The sequence below is a fragment of the Phalacrocorax aristotelis genome, chromosome 25 (assembly GCF_949628215.1).
Source record: "Phalacrocorax aristotelis chromosome 25, bGulAri2.1, whole genome shotgun sequence".
Taxonomy (NCBI): domain Eukaryota; kingdom Metazoa; phylum Chordata; class Aves; order Suliformes; family Phalacrocoracidae; genus Phalacrocorax; species Phalacrocorax aristotelis.
In genome coordinates, this window is record NC_134300.1 from 2,541,282 (window position 1) to 2,562,882 (window position 21,601).

General features: G+C 51.2%; 1 protein-coding gene across 2 annotated transcripts; it reads right to left on the reverse strand.

The window, feature by feature from the left end:
• Nucleotides 1-80: 80 nt before the first annotated feature.
• Nucleotides 81-21,393, reverse strand: RPRD2 (regulation of nuclear pre-mRNA domain containing 2). 2 transcript variants are annotated; one of them, XM_075075324.1, is made up of 11 exons: nt 20,944-21,393; nt 14,581-14,710; nt 12,046-12,146; nt 10,764-10,841; nt 8,825-8,877; nt 7,899-8,025; nt 6,794-6,969; nt 5,849-6,134; nt 5,003-5,272; nt 4,538-4,741; nt 81-3,885 (listed from the first exon to the last, which is right to left on the reverse strand). In XM_075075324.1, exons 1-11 carry the CDS (start codon nt 21,155-21,157, stop codon nt 1,148-1,150), a joined length of 4,377 nt encoding a protein of 1,458 aa, XP_074931425.1. In that variant the 5' UTR covers nt 21,158-21,393; the 3' UTR covers nt 81-1,147. The 2 variants fall into 2 exon arrangements, with proteins under 2 accessions (XP_074931425.1, XP_074931427.1); XM_075075326.1 differs by lacking the exon at nt 10,764-10,841 and having other exon boundaries at nt 20,944-21,322.
• Between the last annotated feature and the right edge of the window lie 208 nt (nt 21,394-21,601).

Sequence of the window (21,601 nt, forward strand, 5' to 3'; positions counted from 1 at the left end):
ACCCCGGATCCCCTCAGAGCTGAGGTAACCGAGCCCCCCCCCCCCCTCCCCCGAGCGCACAAATGAAAAGATCTGCCACCTTCTCGTTTTTTTGTAATTTTTATGTAGATATTTTAACCCTACACCTTTATCAAACATATATGATGGATTCTAACAACTAAAAAAAAAAAAAACCAAAAAAAAACCAACAACAAAAAAAATCAAGTAAAATTCCAACTTCATATAAAAGCCGCCGGGGCGGCCCTGGGCGGGGGGCAGCGCCCCGAGCCCCCTCCGCGGGCTCCGTCTGCGCGTTTTGAAACAATCCGAGATGGAATTAAAAAGTGATTATTATATACACACACGTAGAAAGTCAACAGTGTTCCCAGGGGAGGAGGAGAGGGGGGCAAAAAAAAAAAAAAAAAAACCCAACAAAAAAAAAATCCCAAAATAAACCAAAAAACCAACCAACAGACGACAGATTTTTGTCCCCGAGGCGGGTGGGGGGGGACGGGGGACAGGCTGGGGACCCCTCCTCGCTCCCGGGGCGCCGGGAGCCCGACAGTCCAGGCGGCAGCCGCTGAGATCACCCTTATGTGGACTCTTTTTTATTTCTTTTTTGTCCTTTTTGCCTTTTGTTGTGGTGGTTTTTGCCCACGGGAGGGGGAGCGGCGACCGTCGCTGCAGAGGAAGGCACAGGAGGGGCACGTGGGGGGTGGGGTGGGGGGGTGTCTCGGCCACCGCCAGCACTCGGACCCTTCATCCTCCCTGCAGCAGCGATTTGGTAATTGGTTAAAAAACCCCGTCATCCCAACAGCACGCTTCACCTTTCGGTTTTTTAGTTCTTTTTTTTTTGTGTGTGTGTTTTTTTTTTTTTTAAACTTTTTAAACTACTACTGGGAGGTTTTATTTCAACAGCAATGCTTCTTTTCATTAAAACTTTTTTTTTCATTTTCCTAGCTTGGGAAATAAACGATGGGGGAAAAAAAAAAAAAACCCAACCAACAAACCCCAGAATATTTAATTTAGGAGAAGGTTATGGGGCTGTGGAGGGAAAGAAAAAAAAAAAAAAGAAGAAAAAAAATATAGAAAAAAAACCAAGTGAAAGCGCTACTCCACTGCTCTCTACAGCGTCCGGATGCCTTCGCTCGGGAGCTGGGCGTCTGCTTCAGTACCTGGGGGGGAAGAAGGGGCGTTTTGGGGCAAAGAAGGGGGATCCCCTCCCAAATGGCGGCCGGGGCCTTTTTAGGCTATGGAAGGGGTCTCTGCTCACAAAGGGCTCTCGCGGCCTGAAGTCGGCGCGGGGGGTCCTGACCAGCACCCCGCCGCGGGTCCCACCGTCCCTGTGAGCGGGGGGACCGAGGCCGCGGGCCGTCCCCAGCTGCTCCCGGGAGAGAGGGGTGAGACCCACGGCCTCGCGGGTGCGGGACAGGGGGGCTGCGGCGTGGTCCCGCTGTTGGGGCTGGGTGACCGTTTCCCGGGATCCGGCGTGCACGGAGAAATGCTCTTTCATCGTCCCTTGGTGGATCGTACCGTGCTCCTTGGGAAAGGCGCCGGAGCCGTGCTCCACCGGCATGGGGGGCGGCGCAGGGAAGGGGACGGCGCTGTGGTCCCCGGCTGGCGGCGGCTGGGCGGGGAAGGGGACACCGGCGTGCTCCCCGGGGACGGGGGGCGGCGGGGGCGTGGGGAAGGGGACCCCGGCGTGCTCCACGGAGGGAGGCGGGGGGACGCCGTGGGGCAGGGAGAGCGGAGCAGAGGTTTCCTTCGAGAAAGGGTTGGCGTGATCCACCGACGGCATGCGGGGAGGGACCGAGTGATCCCTCGGGAACAGGCTGCCATGGTCCTTGGGGGGAGCGGCCGGGGGCCCGGCGGGAGGACCCACCGGATCCCGCTGGAAGGGAGTCCCGTGCTCGATGGGAGGCGGCGCGAGGGGTGGCGGCGGTGGCGGCGGCATGTGGTGCTCGAAAGCAGGGCTGAAGTTATTTGTTCGGAAGTTGTTGACGCTCTCCTGGAAGGGCGGCACGTGCTCCTTGTACGGCGTCGGGAAGCCGCCCATGCCGGGCAGCTCCGACGTGCCCGAGGGCCCGTTATCGAAGGCGCTCCCGCCGCTGCTCATCTCGAACCAGCCCGCCGCCGCTCGGCTCGCCTCACGCCCGTGTCCTCTATTCCCCTTCCCCAGAACGCGGATGGATTCCACGGTCTGGATGGGCTCTCCTGACATCCCCCGGCTCGAGGCGTTGTGGTAACCCAGCGTTTCGATGGGGGCCCCTTTCTCCTCGGTGCTGTCAGGCAAGTCCAAGCAGGACGAGGAGACCCTCGTCTCTATGCGGTAGTGCTCCTCCTGCGCCTGCGGCTCTCCCTTGGGAGCCCCGGCCGTGCTGTGGCTGGACAAACTCACCCCCTCGCCGGAGCTGCTTTTGGAAATTTGACCAAAATGCTTCTCCTCGGAGGGTTTACGGGAGGCATTTTTGAGCATGTTCTTGAACTCGATGGTTGACGTGGCAGAAATGGAAGAACCCAACGATTTCTCCACGCTTGCCGCCGGCGCTCTGCCCGCAGGGCTGGAGAGGGTGTTTTGAGAAGAGAAAAGCGAGCGGTGGGGAATCGAGTGGGGCGAGTCCGGGTATTGCTTCTGCGAGAGGCCGGAGTGCACCACTGATTTCGCTAAGTTGTTGTGATTGGAGTCCGCTGCGAAGAACACCTCATTCTTGCTGGGCGAAGGGGAGCCGTCCGAGGTGGAGTCGTTCCCCCTGAGGCCGTAGCTCCCATACATCCCCGGAGATGACGCCAGAGGGTCGCAGCTCTCGCTCTGATCAAGAATAGACCTCATCGACTGAGGGAAGGACGACTTCACACCGAACTCCTGCGATCTTTGACCGTAGCTGGACAGAACCGGCTGGTACTCTGCCGCTTCAGAGAGTTTACTTGATTTCAAGATAGATTTGGCGGGCTTCTTCTCCAGGTTTAACATGGCTGATGGTGGCGGCCCGGAGTAATCGAAGTCGCGGTAATCTTCATCTTCTTGAAAAGAGGTGTCCGGGTAAAACTTCTCCTGGGAGGAGTCCATTAAAGAGGAGGGGATCTCCATGCTGTCCGCAGACTGCTTGTACAGGCCGGCCGGAGAGTCTCTGCCGAGGCCGAAGGGTCGGTAGGCGTGCACGGAATTGGAAAGTTCTTGGGGATATCCGTCATCCCGGCTCTGAAGAGGTGACCTCGTGCTGCTGGGAGTTGAAGAACCAGGGCTCATGATTTTTGACAGCAGGGAAATAGTGTCAACGTTGCTCGATGTCGGTTTATCCATCATCTCGTCCTGGGTGGGCGTCCCGCTTCGCTCGTCGCGCACCGGCGTCCCATCCACATTGTCCATGGAAGTGCTGGTAGGACCGCGCTGGAAGTCAGACGTGTGACTTTCCGTCGTGATGCTGGACCCTAAGCTGCTGAGAATGGGAATATTCAAGTTCAGACCACTGAAGCCGGGATTTCCCTTCAAGAAATTGTGTATCTTCATCTCCAGGCTCGGAGAAGGGGGTTCCGATTCCAGCTTGGCTTTTGAAATATCAGAGGATTGACCCAGTGAGGTTTCTGTTGGCAAAAGGGAAGAAGGGCTGGTAGGGTGGGAACTGGAAAATCCCAGGGAATTGGTTGGCGGCTTAAAACCGGAGCTTGACAGCCCTGGGGTGTGTCCAACGGGAGTCTTGCTAACTGAAGTTGAGGAAACCTCAGCGGTAGATGAGTTTGGAGAATAACCAAAACTCTTGGATATAAAGGACTGAGAATTGGAAGGGATATTCCTCCCCTTCACACAAGGAACAGTCGTGTTGGCCGGCGATGCCGAAGTGCTCTGTGACGCAGTTTCGCTTGACTGAACGGGATTTCCAGCAACACTCTGAAGTAAGGATGACAAACCTGGAAGACAAAATAAAGAACGCTGCGGTCAGACATTCAGGCAAGAGGCAAGACATCCTGAGCTGCTGTTGAGGGAAAGGTTTCGGTACTTGCACCGCAGACATCGTTCACGTTTTAGCCAGGAAAATGAGTGGATTTTGCTGCATTAATATTGACTTTAGCACCCGCCGAGGCGCAAACTTTCGTCAGAGGCTCAGAGCGATCTATAAATGTAAATTATGTCTGAATAACTCGGGTAATGTTTCATCCCAGCTTTGAGCCAGGTGTGAAAAACATGGCACTGCTGACTGGGATTATGTGTGCAAGGTGTGGAAGCAGAAGCAGCACCTCTGGAAAGTTTTCTGCTCTAAAAAATATCACTCTCGGAAGCGCAGGGAAACCACAAAGACCGCTCGGTCTCCTGCCCAGTCAGGAGCATTCTGGGTAAGCACTCTTCGGTCATCGCAAAAATACAAAGATGGAGAGAATAATAAAACTCACTGGTCCCTAACACGTCTGCTACCTGAGAAAAAGTCATCTGCATTTGCCAAAGACGCAACACATTCCAAAGAAGTTTTTCTCCCTTCATTTCCCGCTTTAGGATAAGTGCAGCGGCACGTTCCACTGCCATCAAACACACCGTTAGCCACGCCCTCAACGCCCGCTCCGGTACCTTGCAATGCTGGTGCAGTCTGAGTCTGGGTTTTGGAGAGAGCAGACAAAATACTTTCAGGAGTTATTTCAACTTTGGAGAGAATATTTGCTAATGGATTTGAAGGAGCAGATGGAGTCCCCATGACAGGAGTCTTCAGGCCGCTTGTTAGAGCTGTTGGGCTCGTCGGGGTTCCTGGGGAAGGTCTCGAGGCGGGACTGACACCTAGGATGGAAGCACACACTGCTCACCTACGCTGCTTCGTTAACGGAAGCTTATTTTTTTGCCTCAGGTTTTCCGCAGATACAACTGTGGCAGAGCCTGAGCAAGGAGAGGCTCGGGAAGGCGACAGTCGTGTGTCAGGAAGACCGAGCCAGATCTTTTAAGTAGTAACTCATTCGTGTTTATTTGGAGACAATTAAAGCTTTAAAAGATTACAAAACTCCGTTAACCAAACACCTGGGCTAGCACCGCTTCAGTACTCACCTGTATTTTTCATGACAGAAGTTAAACTGCTAAGGATGGAGCTGATCTTTGCCAGGTCCACATTGGCCAAGTTGGGCAAGGCAAGCGCCGGCGACGGAGGGATGGGCGCCGCGCTCGCCGCCTTCGGAGGAGCCGGAGGAGTCTGGGCAGGCGTCGTCACCGTCGCCGAAGTCGTGCCTGCTGCGGCGGTAGACGGCACCGCTTTGGGGATGCTTTCGGTCTTCGCGGGTGCCGAAGCTGGAGCAGCCTGCTTCTCCTTCCTCTCTTCCACTGCATCAGGGAAGGGAAGAACAAGACCAGAACCGTCACTCTGTCCCCGAAGAATTTAGGGCACGGGATTTTCAATGGGATCCTCACCGTTAGGTCTGATTCCCATAGGTTATGTAAAAACGTATTTCGATGAGTGGTCTGGGAGATGAGAACCATCACAGCTAGATCGGGACTTCCCTGCTTGTGTCAGGGGACAGGGGCAGGAGATCGTAACCCAGCAGCACCAAACCGCAGCCCAACAAGGGCTTTGCGCATCCGCTGCGTCCCAAACAAATCTATTAGGAAAAAATTTCTGTATTAGGAAAAAAATTTCTTTACCGAAAGAGTGGTCAGGCATTGGCACAGGCTGCCCAGAGAGGTGGGGGAGTCACCGTCCCTGGGGGTGTTCCAAAAACGTGCAGACATGGTACTTGGGGACATGGTTTAGGAGGCCTGGTGGGATCGGGTTGACGGTTAGACTTGGTGATCCTAGAGGTCTTTTCCAACCTTAACGATCCTATGAAACGAGGCTTGAAAGGGCTGTTTTGTCCCAATGTAATTCCTACACAATTACTCTGCTCCTCGCACAGAACGTACCAATAATTTTAGACGTATCGTCCTCCACGTCAGAGAGCTCCATGTCTTCCACGTCCCGATTATCTGTCACAGGCTCCGGAGATATTGTCTTCCGGCTTCCGACCACCGGAGATCGGGAGTTATCCTCCTCCCCCATCCCCTGAAAAGGGGACTCGGAGCCCGTCGGAGATGGGGCATCCATACTCGGAGAAGGGACAGGAGACTCCTCTGGATCAGGAAGCGTCGCTTTCAACTGGTCTAGCTTTTTCTTTAGATTGCTCACCCGATTAGCAAACGTTTTATAAGCCTAAGAAAGAAAAGCCATCGGACTGAGTATCTTATATAGGAAGAGCACGTGCCTCAATCACTTCCCCACCAAAGCAGCACACGGCCTCAGAAAACCATTTATTATGGTTCGTTACTTATAACAAACATTAATTTTAAATAAAAACAGATAATTTAAAAAACTGTTTATCATTTATTATTATAATACCGATTACCTGTACCCTGCAGCGAGGAAAAAGGAAAAAAAAATGTCGTCTAACAAATAACCCGCCTGTTTGGGGTTGGGTTTTTCTTTGGGTAGGGCAGGGCTGGGGGTGTTGGTTGTTTTTACAACACTTTACTGAATTCTTTCTTTGGTCATCTAGTTTGTGTATTGATCACAACTTGTGCAGCTTCTAGAATTCAGAATTTCTTAGGCCAACTTTGTCCTTGTTTAAAAACGCAGAGGGGCTACAAAATTCCAGCAACATCCAAGGACCGAGCTTCTGACCCATGGATTTTTACAGCGCCTCCTTTTCTCGCCCGACGCCGCTCCCTTTTGAAACCGTTCGTACTGCAAACCACCCCAAACCTCTCCATTTGTGAATAGTGAGAGGACGCGTTTTCTAGCCTCCGAGACGCTTAGCGAACACAGGCGGAACATCAGCCCCCCTGAGGAGGATCGAGGAAGAGCGTACTTACGTTTGCTACCACCTTGACTTCCTTATACTGTGCTTCGTAAAATATACCAGCGTTCTCCAGGGCTTCGGTGAGAGAGGGGCCATTCTTCACTTGCTTGTCCAAGCCATTTACAAACTCTTCCAGCTTTGAACTTGCTTCTTCAAACTCCTTGGAGAACTTCTTTCCTCCTGTTTTGTCTGCAAGGAGATTAACACCACATAAGTAAGCTGCTGTCCGCCAGACGGGACATCAGAAGCGCGTCCTGGACGGCAGGAACCGGGGAGTTCCGATGCCGGGTGCTGCGTCACGCTGGACGCTCCCCAGACCACCCTGTTCATCCAGTGGTAGCCACTGAAAAATAGAGGCCAAGTGACTAGCAGTATGTGTTGGTTTTCAATTAATTCTTAGTGATAAATAAGTCCAAGACACAGAAGTGTAAAATTTTTACTCTTTCAACCACCCAGAGAGTGTAATTTTGGAACAGACAAAAATCCGGAGTTTTATTTTTCCTTTGTTACCGCATTCCAAGGGTTCCCAAGGTCATCAGGGCTCACAACATCTACAAGTTACCACAGGCATGATCATTTTCAAAGACTGCAGTGTTGGATTACCAAGCACAGCCAGAGCTACTGCAGTTTTACAGTTAAATTTCCTGTTAATACGGCTTAACACAACTCAGTTCATTTATCCCTCATATGCGCTGCCCGCTGTCGGACTCGCAGTCGGCATTCCCAAACCGTAGCCGTGGATGGATGCCTTAATTAACTTAAATCCAAAATCACTGAAGGAGTTCTAAGTGCATTGAGAGCAGTGCATGTTTTAACGAGATACGAAGGCATGTTTGAATAGTACAAAATACATCTTCGTCACTCCTCTGTGATGAAGATTCACTCCCACTGCTTTGTTTGAGCGCCACACCTGCGGGTTTCTACAAACAGATTCAAATTAAGAAAGGTTTTAGGCTCCTGCTTGGTGGTTCTTAACTGCGCTTTGAAATTCTGAATCAAACACCGTCCAATTTCCACTCTGAGGCTCAACAGAACCAAGGAGCTCCTAGAACTTGTAGGGTACATATTTGCACCTCCTCCAGTTACGCTGGGTTTTGCACATTATACGCTGTCTTTACCTTTTAAGCATTTAAGCGTTTCAGTGCTGCAAACATCCACTCTCATAGTGGAAAGCTGCTTCTCTTTCAGTTCTATCTGGTCTTCCGAGCGTTTATATAATAGCAATTCATCAATGAGGGACTGTGGCTGAAAAAAAATTCAAACAAGAAAAGCACCCTCATCACATTCTGCGGAAGGGAAACCCTGCTGTGCAGAGCTGGCAGCCCAGACCTGCTTCAGCGACAAACGACGCTCCAGTTCAAGACCATTTTCCGAACGAGAGCTAAACGCAGCAACGAACCGTGCGAATCTCTGTTATTAACCTCAGGTCAAACAGACCAGGGGGCTCAGGCCCGAGGGGGGCTGTAATTCTACAGGTCTCCTGGCTAGGATGGTTAAAAGTAGGGACAGGCCTTTTTTATTGTCTTTTTTTTTTTTTTTTTTTTTTTTTTTTAAAGTCTAGTAGTGCCCATGCGTTCTGTTAACACACCGCACTCCTTTGGGGGACCTAACTGAGATAAATTTCTTGCCACCAACTCCTCAGCCACCCTAAACTCCTCCTTCCCCAGGACATCCTGACCGCGTGCCTCACGCGGCGCCCTCCGTAACAGCCGGCCCCTCTAAGCGTAGGACCCGGGGCTTTCACAGGAAGGCAAACCGCCCTCTCGTATGAGGTTACCCCGAATTAAACCCGGCGTTTCCGCAGGGAGCCCCCGCACTGCTCTGAACGCCTTCCAGCTGCCTCGTTGTCTGTAACAGCGCACAGGAGGGGCGGCAGCCCTAACAAAACTCACACCTCAAACGTCCAGCACACATTATACTCCAAAAAGACACCGAATGCTAGAGCTTCCCGTCAAGCTTATGCTGCTGGTGGACGTCAGCTACACAAAAGCTACAGCCCGAGACGGAGGTTAGTGCAACAGAACATTTCCACTTGCAGACTTACTCTGAATTCGGCAACAATCTTGGATTTCAAAGCAGCTTTCGGGTTTGTGGATGCTGTTGGAATAAAGAAAAAGTATAAAGAAACCAAGGAACTACACCCCGACTAAAAGTAAGTCACAAAAGGCAGTTCTAATAAGAAAATATTTTAACGTAAATCAACGGAAGACTTGCAGGCTGTTGTTACTCAGTGCATTTTCCCCTCTGCACGGATGTCCCTCAGTGCTCTGGCTTTCCGTTAGCTAAACGGGACAGGGTGACGTGCACTTAGACTGTGACTGAGGTCAGATTACACTATTACTTTTTATGGGTTTTTTTAACGTGCTATAAAAATTTACTGGGTGGTACCTTTTCCAGCCCTACTGTCGGGAAGACAAGTCCCTGCAAGGGCTGATCTAAGACAATGATGATTTTATGATCACTTTATCCCTCTCCACAAGGAAGGCAACGTTATTTCCTAAGCGCCGGACTTAGAGCTGACACACGCAGCCCAGCGTTTCCTTCGGACAGGGTCTCCCTTTGGTACTTCCTAGGCCTAACCACGCTCTCAAGCTTAAAAACTCTCACACCTCTATTCTGACATCTTATCAACACAGCAGGGGAAACAAACCCCACTGTCAAGTGACACTAAATCCACTGGTTTCTGGACAAAACGGGAGAAAACATCTATTAAGGAGAAAAATGCTCAACCCTTTGTCCGTGCTGAATATAGCCCAGTTTCATTTGGGAAAGCAGCCTGAGACATGCCGGGGTTTAAGCCAGCAGGCGGCTGAAACACCACACAGCCGTTCGTCTGCTCCTCCCTGCAGCCGGATGGGGGACGGGGAAAAAAAGTAAGATTTCTGGGTTGAGATAAGGACCGTTTAATAGGAAGGGAAAGGAAAAATAATACTAATAATGGTAAAAGAACATACGAAATAAGTGCTGCACAATGAAGTTGCTCCCTGCCCGCCCGCCGATGCCCAGCTGGTCCCCGAGCAGCGGTCCCCAAGCCAGCCTTCCCCTCGTTTATATACTGAGTGTGCTGTGGTGTGGTATGGAATAGCCCTTTGCCCAGTCAGGGTCGGCTTGTGCCCCCTCCCAGCTCCTCCTCAGGCACCTCCAGCCTTCTCAGTCGGTAGAACATGAGAAGCTGAAAATTCCTTGACTTCATGTAAGCACTGCTCAGCAACAACTAAACCATCAGTGTGTTACCAACATTATTCTCATCCTAAATCCGAAACACAGCACTACACCAGCTACTAGGAAGAAAATTAACTCTATCCCAGCCAAAACCAGAGCGTGACGTTAAGCCAAGCAATAAATGCTTCCAAACGCTTTTCGTTAACCTTCTGATCTCAGCACTTGTACAGGCGGGCACACGCCACGTCTTACACCTAACGTTCCACCATCTCGCTTTACAGACCATTCAAGGCTTTAGTGTATAATGAGATTAAGTAAGATTGGTGATTTATAAATGCATTTCCTGCTAGACTGCACTCCCGGTACTGTCGGACGCCAGAGTTCATTATCTGCACTGCCAGCTTCCAGTTTTCTTTTATCCTAGCACCTAGTTTGCTGCTGAAGACGTGTTCCTGAGCACGAAGGTACTGTCCACCTCCTGCTGCCAAAGTACACCGTTCTGTCTGTCTTCTCTCCATCTCTGCATAGTCTAACGCCAGTTTCCAAGAGGTTCCACCAGCTCTTTCCTCTACTGTTCATAACCTCTGCTCTCATAAAGATTTTTTTTTTTTTTTCATGCTTCATTCCTTTAAAAAGTGGTTCTCTAGCAACAACTCCTTGGTGCTTTACATATTAGTCTGTAAGAAGCTTTACAAGCCTGGAAGACGCATGCTGGGTCATGTTTTAGTCCAGGTACTTTGCCCGGTTTGGGCTAGCCTTTCTTCTGTTCCTCAAGAAGGCAATTTCTATATTAGTTCAGAGAGTTCACATTGTTTCCTTACTTTGTGATTTCTTCCACGGCTTATTCGGTTGTTTGTTCAGAGTTTCTTTCAGCTGCTTCTGAGTTTTGAAAGTGGTACCTGGAAAACATTTCATTTTTTGCAGTCTGGCATTATGGGATTCCTTTAAGAATCTGGTTTTGGTGCCATACGGTTGCACGGTAAAAGAGTGAACAGAAATTTGTTTTAAAATACCTAGACCAACTTCCTTAGTGGAGCTGCTGGATGCCCAAGAGAACCTAAGGTTACTCAGGAATACAGCAACCTGTGGGATGGTCTTCCATTTTTAAATCAAGTTTCTGTTTGCCCTTACACTGAGACAGTTTAAAAAAAAAAATTAAAAAAAAAAAAAATCACAGTAATGACCAGAGTAAAAAGGAAAAAAAACACAAAGGCATCTAAAAATAAAACTATACCGCTTGGCTTTTTAGGCTTTTACAAAATCAGCATTCAACAGGCAAGTAATGCAAGTCGGGAAAATGCCGCAATACCTAATTTACAAGTTATCTGAAATGTATTTTAAGTTACCAAAATTAGAGATTTCAGAAGGTACATGTAAACTTCGCTTCTCAACATGCAACACCCAGCTAAAGCCTTTTCACGTGCCAAAGCCCGTACCCGAGACACCGTGTTTCTCCTGCCTTGATGACGACTGGCTCTCAAAAGCGCACGTGAGGATTTCCTGAAGCACCTTTAGCTCTTAATGATGTAACCAAGTAAAGCAGAAACGTAGACTAATTTCCTTCAAGTATTTGAGTATCGGCTAATTTCTGGTTTTGGCTGACTACTCGTGTTTCCAGTTAACATTAGCCATTCCAGCTTTTAAGCGGAGTTCTTTCGTAAGTACTCGAGGACACTTCACCCTCCAGCTTTCCTTCCAGCCTCTTTCCTCCACCAGAAACGTTATTAGTAAAAACAACTTTTTGCTAAAACAGACTCTAAGGCAGAGCCAGGGACACAAAGGCAGAGCCAGGGCACCGTGCTCAGGACTTGTAGGACCACTTTACCTTCATGTCCTGTTTAATCTCAGCTGGAACAATTCCAGCTAACGTGAAAGGATTCAGAGCTGTCTTTAGAAAGGTACAAAAAAACGTGAAACAGGTGAATTCAGCGCTGCTCACGTGCAACACCTCGCTACTTTAGAGCCTGCGCGAGGGGCAAAGGCGACAAGAACAGATACGCACAATAACCTCGTTATAGTCAGCAATTCCAGACGCTTTCTTTAGCCTCACCAAGCTCACGCGTTAGTTTGTAAGGTAAGAAACGCGAAGGGTAAGTAACTTACTCAGAGCTTCTTTCAGTGCCAAAATGGTTTCCTCGGGATACACGTTTCTGTCCTCCCAGATTTTGAAGATCCTTTCGATAGATTTAGAAACAGATGGATCCCTGAAAAAGAAAAGTATACTGGGTTTTCTTTACCCCCACGCTGTATTTTCTCTTGATTCTAAAATGGATAATAACGTAAATAATTATGTATTTAAACCAAACTTCAAAAGACCCTTCAGACCAGGAGGTTCTCTGTCCAGGTGACGACTTTCGTTCTGCTGCAAGGGGTCCTGGCGAGACCAAGGCAGCAAGTCCACATGCTTGGGGTTAAACATTCACACACTGCCATCTCGTAACGGATCAGGGACCTTTTTTGGGTAAAATTAAAGGGTTTCAGAGTGGTAGGAACACCAACAGGATTTCTCTGAAGCCTTTCTTCATGAGGAAAAAAATTTTTGTTACTTCCAAAGTAACTTTGTTACTCTTTGCTCTTCCAAAGCAGATTTCTATCTGGATGCCCTGGGAAAAAAAGTGATTATTCCAGGGTGAGTGGGGGACAGAAATAAAACATTACTCTCTTGGCAGAGAAGAGTAACTACTTCAGAGAGAAGCGACTGCCCAGCAGGCCACCGGTGGTGTTGAACTTCATCAAGAAGACGAGCTCTCCCACTCAGCCCTGATCACACATCCCCTCTGTGCCTAGCAGCAACGTCATCTGTAAGAATCTCCAAAGAAAGAAAGAAAAGGAGATGGTCTGGTGTCAAATAGCGTTATCTCGTCCAGGGGCTTCTGTTTCAAGGAAAAAAATATGGACCAATGGAACATCTGTAAGCAACGCCTCTCAAAGGGCCTTCTCCCTAGAGGCCCGAGTCAACACAAGGGTGCAGAGGCAAGGGACAGCTTGTGGGATAGGAGGGGAAAAACGCACGACCAGACCAGCCGTCACCCCGCTAATCGCCCACACGAAGAGTGCTTCCCGCAAAGCAATCCGAACTAAAGCTCACGCGCCCCGAATTTAGCACTCCGAGGGCAGCACGTGAGCCCGAACCCTGCCAATAACCAGAAGTGACTGCCCCAGAGGACTCGAGCTTGGAATAATAAACTGTAATTGGAAAGCAGAGCTGCCACCTCTGCTCCCTGTGCGGCAGCTGGCACCGCAGCACGGCTCCAAGCCCGGAGCAAAGGGGCTGCTCAGCACCCTTGGGTGGTGGGTGCTCTGCTGGGCAGAGCTGTAGAAGGAAGGGTGCTTCACAGGACCGTTTGAGTCAGGAAGGGCCTTTTAAAGGCCTCATCTGACTCAACTTCGAGCCCCACTGCATCGGCGTTCCAGCCCAGTGCTCCAGGAAAGAGCGAAGCAATTTCTGGTGACTTTTACTGCTTTTTAAACCGACTGGGAGAAGGCTGGTCACTGAGATTCTGCTGTGGAGAGACGCTGCCATCCCCGGCCACGCAGAGCTGCGCGGAGGGACAGACAGAATGCCATCACCTGTCAGGGCCAGTGAGGCGCACGTGGAAGAGACAAAAATCTTCCATCGGGATCCATAAAAGGTAGCCAAGTCACACCCCTGTGGTACACAAACACTGGAAGATGGAAGCAGCAAGTCCACAGAACTTTATCCGTTTAATTCTTTCTATACCAACGTTTGGACTAGGATCGGGCTTGGTAAAGCCTGTTGGGGCTCTCAAAGGATCGGTAACTTGCAATTCTTGCTGTAGCTCTTCCTCCTCCCTTTTGCTTCGGTAGCTGATACTCCCAGAATTTTTTCTCCCTCCTCCTCATTGCTGGCATCCATTAATGGTATTTTCAACTGTCTCTTCTAGCGACTTACATTTAAATATAAGCTAATGAGCAGTCCAACTTTAACCTTTCCCCAGCCTCACGCGACATTCAACCATCTGCCGCTTCAAACTCCCTTCCAAAGCCACACAAACCAGCAACATCCCTTCACTACTAAGGAGCTGCTTTGTATTTTTACTACGTCCTGTCCCTTAAAGACCATCTGGTTTGAGGAGGATTCGGAAACCAAAACGGAGGGCAGCGAGGCAACCTGCCTGGCAGTGGGGGAACGCCACCCCACGGGGACACATGCCAGCACGACATCTTTTCATTCCGTGTTTCTCTAATAAATCTCTAATAAATCAATTCCCCAATTTCCAGTGGAGCACAAAAACCAGCCTTTAAGAACATGTTACCTTGAAATAACGTTTTACTGGATGGGTCCGGCAGCACAGGAGCCAGAGGGAAGCTCGTGGAAGCCAGGCAGGGATTAGAGGCACAAGCACGAGGAGGGCAGAGCTACGGGGCACGCACGTATTGCTGCAAGACCGCCCCTCGCACCACTTCACGTGATAATTTTACTCAAATGAGACCCCCACGCAAATTAAAAACCGACTCTACGCCCGCTCTAGTGCACTCCTTGTGGAGAGGCTCAAACCCACACAGTCATTCAAACAAAACCCTTGAAATTTCACTCATGTTTCTAGAGAATTTGAGATGTTAGAACAGAAATTCACATTTTTGAGACGTTCGACCTTCAAACACATCGTTACTTACTTCACTAATGAAGCAGCTTCAGGAAGCACTTCTGCGAACGTATCACGAAAGACAATCGCGTTTTTTCTCTTGCAGTTCTGTATGACGTCATTGGCCAAGTAAAAAAGGTTCAGTCGATGAGGAAAGGCAGCTAAAGACAAAAAGAAAATTCAGATTCATTGTCAAGTAGAAATGGTCACATCAGCTGCATTTTGATAACAACATTTAAGTGCTTGCTTTTGGGGGGGTGGGGGTGTTTCACCATTTCCGTCAACGGCACGTCCAAGGGCAACTGCAGTGGTCAAAACCAGGGATGGAGAGGAGATCTTGGATTTACAAATAATTTCCAGATCTTCCCAAAACCCGCACGTTCGGTAACGTCAAGCCTCGTCTCCGACTCTGGCTTCGAAAGGACGCAAAAAGCCCTTGACTCCGCGCTAGTTCTACAATACCCACGCAGCAAGAGGAACTGCACAGCCAGAAAGAGCAGCAGTGCCTGTGGTCAGAGCCCAAACAAAATGCCACGAACTTCTGTGGGGGAAAAAACCCCAACCATTCCAGAGCATGCACCTGGTCCCTTCTCTGAAGCTTCACCCCATTTGGCTACTGACTCAGTGCAACCTCCTGTTTAATAGTTTAGAGGCCACTTATTCATATTTTTTAAGAACCATCAAGTATAAATCTCCCTTTTTTAAAGCTGAAATGGCTTAAAATGGTCTCTAAGATTGGCAGCTTTATCAGGGAGGTTTTGCCAGGCACGTACTGATGTCCATAGCTGTCCAGAGGGCACTTACTACAGACAGGGAGAGTCCTTCTCCACATCCCTTTAAATGCCTCCTATTAATAAACCAATGTTTATTAACACGTTTAATAAGCGCTGCTGGTTCCTCGAACCTGGCTGCCTGGACGGCCCTTTCTGACGTGGGATTTAAACACCAGCCAGGCACCAGCTTTTGTGCGGCGCACAAAGGACCCTGGATCCCCGTCCCTTCTCTTGCAGGGACCCATTTCTCCAAAAAACACCTCTGAAAGTCCCTGCTGAGATGGCACAAACCTTTGCACCCAGACCTCCCACCCTCAGTCGTGCTCCAAACGACACACCTCTGATCTTCCTTAGATTCAGCTCCAAATTTTGTTATTTCATCAAACCTCTTCTCCAGCGCTTGTAGCGCAGTAAGCTCATCCACATGCTAATTAGCTTCTTCATTTAATTTAACGACACAACACGAGGATTTAAATATAGGAATGGTGACAATAGACCGTTTTGTTTCACGTGCCCGTGAGCTCTACCAGGCTCCCACCTTCCCTGCGTTACACCCCCTCCAGCTGTACCCCAGCTGCATTAGTAATCGGAGTTTTAACCTACAAATCCCTTAATTATCTATCCCGCTTCACTTTCCAGTTGTCCCCACCTCCCCAGAGCCTCCTCCCACGGTGTGGCTGCACCTTGCGGCTCTCCGGGTTTCCCATCAGGAAGCTCTTTGCATCATTCCTGACCCAGAGCCTTGGGTGGGAGCTCACCCTTACCGACACCGCTCCTGCACTCACGACCTGTCGCAGAATAACCCCAAACCACCCCACTGCGGCGACTCAATCTCCGGCAGCTCCGCGCTCGCCTCCTGCTCAAAGCCAACCAGAAATAAAGCCAGGATTCTCACAAAACTCATTCGCGCCTTAGACCGCACCTAAGGAAAAGCCACTGCATGAGTATTTTCCAGCCGACAATAAGCTCGCACGCTTTCATTGGAAATTAATTGTTAAATATCGCCTCCCTCTTTTCTAACGCTCCTCTCTGATGCGGAGAAGAGGTTCGGTGGCCACTGACGGGCTTCTGGCGAGGAGCCCATCAAAGGAGGATCGCAGCCACAGAAGCGCGGGGTTAGATCATTTTTAACATACTGAATGCAATTATTCAATAGCCTTATAAGAAGGCAGAGAATCCCTGCTCACAAATGACACGGCAGGCTCACACATGGGAAGCCAGGCATGAAATGCTGATGCTTTCTGGGACTCCCCTCTGTACCCAACTCGCACACGTGCTCCTGCACACCCCTCCTGTGGAAGGGCTCGATCCCGGACGAGGAAATGGCACCAAGCAAGCAGAGCTGGGTCCAGCACCCGCCTAGCATGGGAGTCCTGGCATGCAGCGAGCCTGGTTTAAAAGCTCACCCCAGCTCTACGCTGACCTACCGATATTAAGGGATAACTCAGGAAGCTGTTTGTTCAAAACGAAGACCTTTCACAGATGGCAGCCTCTTTGGGAAATCAAAGTTGAGCGTACACGCAAAGGCTTAGTTTGGTTTGACCGTCAAATCCTCAACAGGTGGGTGCCGCAAAGCGGAGAGCCTCCATGACTACCCGCCCACAAGTGGCACCGATTCTTTTCGCTCGTTGCCGGTGCCCGCCAAGCGTCACTACAGACCGGAGGGTGAGCAAAAAGCACCGTCCAACCCCAAAGCTGGGGCAGGGACCCCGGTGGTAGGTCAAGGGGGCAGCCAGCCCCTGGGACGTCCCTGCTCCCCATGGCTCCAGCCCCTCCACCACCCCTGCCTGCAGCCACCACCGGGACACACAGCCAAAGGTGGGAGACCAGAGCCAGGCACAGCACCGCAGCCGGCTTCTCACCTGTAACTTTGCTCCTCACATATTTTCCAGCTATTTTTTTACTGAAGGACTGAAGGTATTTTTCATCGCTCCCACCAAGCTACTCCACCACCACTCCGGCAGCTGTCGTGTCAAGGAGCTTCAACTTTTATAGCAACAAACACAATAAGCCCAAGGATTCGTTACCAGAAACTGTTATTTACAACCTTCACCCTAAACGTGCTTACGCGGCAGATCAGGGTTTGTTGGAGCGAGGAGCGCTCCGCTCTGCCCGGGGGGCTGGAAATCCAACCAGAGCGGTGCTGCGCCCACCTGGCTTCCCGAAACAATCAGAGCCAGCTCTCCCCAAAACGCCAGCCTCAATAATGTATCGGATTGTCATCCCACCAAAAGGGGTTTTCTGTGATTTAATTAAACCCAGCACTCCACTGCTAATCCCCCCGCTGGTCGCTCTTTTGATCTCAGCAATGTTATTTGCCAGCAGAGAGAGTGCTGATGTCAGATCTTATAACACAAAATAGATCTTGAAGATACATAAAATCTTTGACTTACGTGATTCAACATATACAGAGCCTTCAAATGCAGCAGAAAAACCCAGGGCCAACTTCAAGACAAACGCCATAAGGAAGGAGCACAGCTTGCGCCATCACCTCCGCCACGTCGACCTCAGCCAAGGCAGAATTAATTTTGCTCCTGAATTTAGAGCTAGTTTTTATAAAACTAGATTTACCCAAACTGCACAGTAGGAAAAAATCCATGCTAGACCAATTCCTAGGCTACAGACAAGCTGCAAGAAGAAAACTAAGCGCCTTTGGGTCTGAGATGCACTTTGTACAAGGGGTTTCAACCACATTATGCAACTGGCTGTATGTGACGGGTGAACGGCTTCTTAATTACTCTTAGACCGCCTCGGCTTAAACCAGAGAGGAAATATAGATAAAAACCAAGAAATTTTATAACTGAGCCCACCCCAGCTTTTTGCTCAGCTCCAGGAGAGCCGCCTGCTCCACTGATCGACATCTCCAGGCAGCCACCGCGCAACACGTCCAGTTTAACTTGCACTTAAGAGCTGCTCGCGTGGACATGACAATGAGACAACCCTCCTGCACAAAGGGTCTTGATACACAAAACTTGCCAGAGGTACAGTTATTGCAGAAACATTTATGTTGTGAAGCTTGTGGCCAACAACTGCAGCTGTGACCAGCTTGCGCTCAGGACAGGGAAGGGAGATGCCCATGCCAACAGCAACATATTTAAACACCAGCACTCATTGTTTTTTTTCCCTGAAAGGACCAAATTCTTTATCTGAATAGCTGCATCTTTGGTTAAACTGGACATTTCACATCAGCTGAAACAAATATCTAATGGCAAAGCGCAGAAAAATCCGTCAAGATATGGTAGAATGTGGGACCGACCACCCCCTGGGGCAGGAGCACCCACAATGCTCAGGCAAAATCCCTTCAGAGCCCGAGGCCGGAGCACCAACCGCCCCGCAGGCCAGCCCAACGCCTACTTACTCTGATTTATAGAGGAATAAAAAGGCCAGTCTTTCCCACACACACACACACACTTGACATTTTCTACGAGACTCCTGCAAGAAACTGCCCTCAGCCCAACGCCGGCGTTGCTGGAGAGAGACCACGTGCCTAAGAGATAGGAAGGCACTTCTCCCCCCAATTAAACGCAGGTGCCTTCATCTTCACCCAGGCAGATTGCCGAGATAAAGCCCCCGATCCCACCACATCCATCCTTCGCAAGGAGTTCCCTGGAAGAAGCAGCTTTTGCCTGTTCTTAGAAGCTTTAGACTTAAAATATTTAAATGTGGGAAAATGAACACAAAAGCAAGCTGTACTTGCTCTTGTTATTACTCTTCTGGCTGGGGCCATGACTTCCCGCTGCGTGAGAGCACCGAGAGGCTGCGAGGTCCTTCGGGCAGAGAATGAAGCGTACCAGGAAGGGAAAAGGGAAAAAGCCGCACATAAGCGGGAAGTAACCAAATAATCAGGGGTCAGGGCACAACAGCACCACGGTGCTGTCAAGGGTTGTTTTAGCTGCTACCTCAGATAAGGTGCTGAAGGAGGCACCTGGACAAATGCGACGGGTGTTGAGAGGGGATCCTTGCGAGGGCTGAGCATGGAAAGCCTTAAAAGCGCTCGTACCAAAATAAAACAGAAAGTCCAGGCTGGTGCTACGGGCTCAGGGGCAGGAGCCGAGAGCCCAGCGGTGGAATTGAGCCAGTAGGGCAGGATCAGAGCGTCAAGAACCCTGCAAGTGGGAACAACTAAATTACTCGAGCTTGGGAAGGAGTAACAGAGGAGTGCAAGGGAGAAGGAAGGAAGGGGCAGCGCCAAAGCAGCCTCTCTGGAAGCTCGACCGCCACGGCCAGGAGCTGAAAGACAAACATCAGCCACGGAGAAGCGGCAGGAGTCCAGGGAAGAGCCTCTGCTCCACATGCCAGCAGGACGATAGCTGCAGGATGATAAACATGGGGGAGTTGCGCTGCCACAAAGGCTCTGTGCTCCTGGCGAGCGGCCGGGCAAAGTGAAGACCCGCCCTGAGGTACAGGCGGGGAACGGGGAGCTGCATCGTGCTGAGCCTGACCTACAGTGAGATGGTCACCGAGGTCCTAGAGAGGAGCCGAATGGCAGCTGTGACAAGAGATGCCAAATCCAGAGGTGTCTGCACATCCCAAGGAGAGACGAGAGCTGGATTTTGTTCAGAGGGGGCATGCTCGGAGCAAGAGGGTAAAGAGAACCAAGGACAGTCCCGCAGGATCCCCCTGGTGATGAGGGCTGTCAGAGGGAACAGGATTTCCAGGAGAGGTGGGCAACAACAGCAAGGCAGGAGGGACCAGGGCCAGCTTCTCCTTACCAGGAGGTTGGTACGGAGCAGAGAACAGCCCTCGGGCTCTTACCTCGCTCTCTTTAATCACACGGTGTGCGGACAAGAAAAAGCTTAAATCAAATCTGGGGGAAGAGGGCTCTCTGCATTTTGCAGAAGGGCCTCCATAGAGAAAACAAACTATCCCAAACTTTACAAAAGGTTTAGCACAAACCGGAACGGCGCTTTGGGGTGGGAACATTATCTTCGTGTCACTGCAAAGCTTACTTTAACTCTTGCGACAACAAGCAAAAACCTTCACTCGGCAGCGAGACAGAGGAGATAACTCCGCCTCGTTTAGACTCGTGAAAACATTAACTTTCCCACTCTCGGGTCACCGCTGCGTCGCCTGCAGGCGCTCGCCAAATCCGAGCGTTGGCATCCAACACTTATTTGTGCCCACAACAGGCTGCTGTGCCCGCAGAAGGGGACAGCGACAGTCTCTCGGCCCTTCAGTGCTGAAAGCATCTCTCAAAATAACGTTTTAGGAGAGCACACGCAGGATTCAGGAGGTTGAAGGCACCACCATTCAGGTGCAACCACACAATTTCTGTTTGTTTTTTTATTTTTTAAGCATGACAGGTTGATGCTAAACAGAAATCCTGCCCGGGGGCCGCACAACACCGACAGATGCCCGAGAGAACCTCCGATTTCGCTCCACTGCCTGATGTCAGGTCCAAAACCTCCATCACGGCCGCCTAAGCTGCACCGCTTAACTCCCGCCCCGCTGCGGACCCCCCAAAAGCAGCCAGTGCCAGCCGACAACACCTTGTCCCAGGCTCTTGTCCCCGACATGCACCGAGGGAAGCGGGACGAGGCCATGGGGCGGCAGACAAGCACCTGCCCGAGAGCAAGGGACGGTCCCCCCCGTCTGGGCCGCACCCCCACACACACACTCACAGCGGCGCAGCCACTTCATCCAGTGGTAGACGATGGTGCTGTGGTGTCGCTTGTTCTCCAGGCACCAGGAGGAGAGGCCCTGGATGGACTCCATCGTGTTAGTCACTGCCTGCAGCTTCCTATCGAGCGAGGCCTCCAGCGCGCCGGCCGAGGAGGAGGAGGCGGCGGCCGAGGAGGAGGAGGCCCGGCCGCCGCCTCCGCCGCCCGCCGCCATCTTCCCGCCCTTCTCGCCCAGCCGGGCCGCGCGGAGGGCGGCGAAGAGACGTTCCCCGTTCCGCTCCCGGCCCGGCGGAACCCGGACGGCGGCGCCTTAGGAGGAGGCGGCGGCGGAGGCCCCGCCGCGATCGGGGCGGGGAATACGGCAAACCCGCCGACGCCTGATCGAGGAGAGGCGGGCGGGCGGACAAACGGCGCCGCCTCGAGGGCGATCGTTCAGGTCTCGCTCCCTCAGGGCCCGTCCCGCTAAGCCCCAGGCGGCGGCTGGGAGCGGCGGCGGCGGCGGCGCGGTCACCGGCCGGCCCCCCCCCGCACGCAGCGGCCCCGCCCCCCCGCCGCCATTTTGTGCCGGGCTCCCTCACACGGGTCGCCGCGGCGCGCCGCTCCACGCATGCGCCGCCACCTCGCCGCGCACGCGCCGACCCGCCCCCCGTTCCCTCCC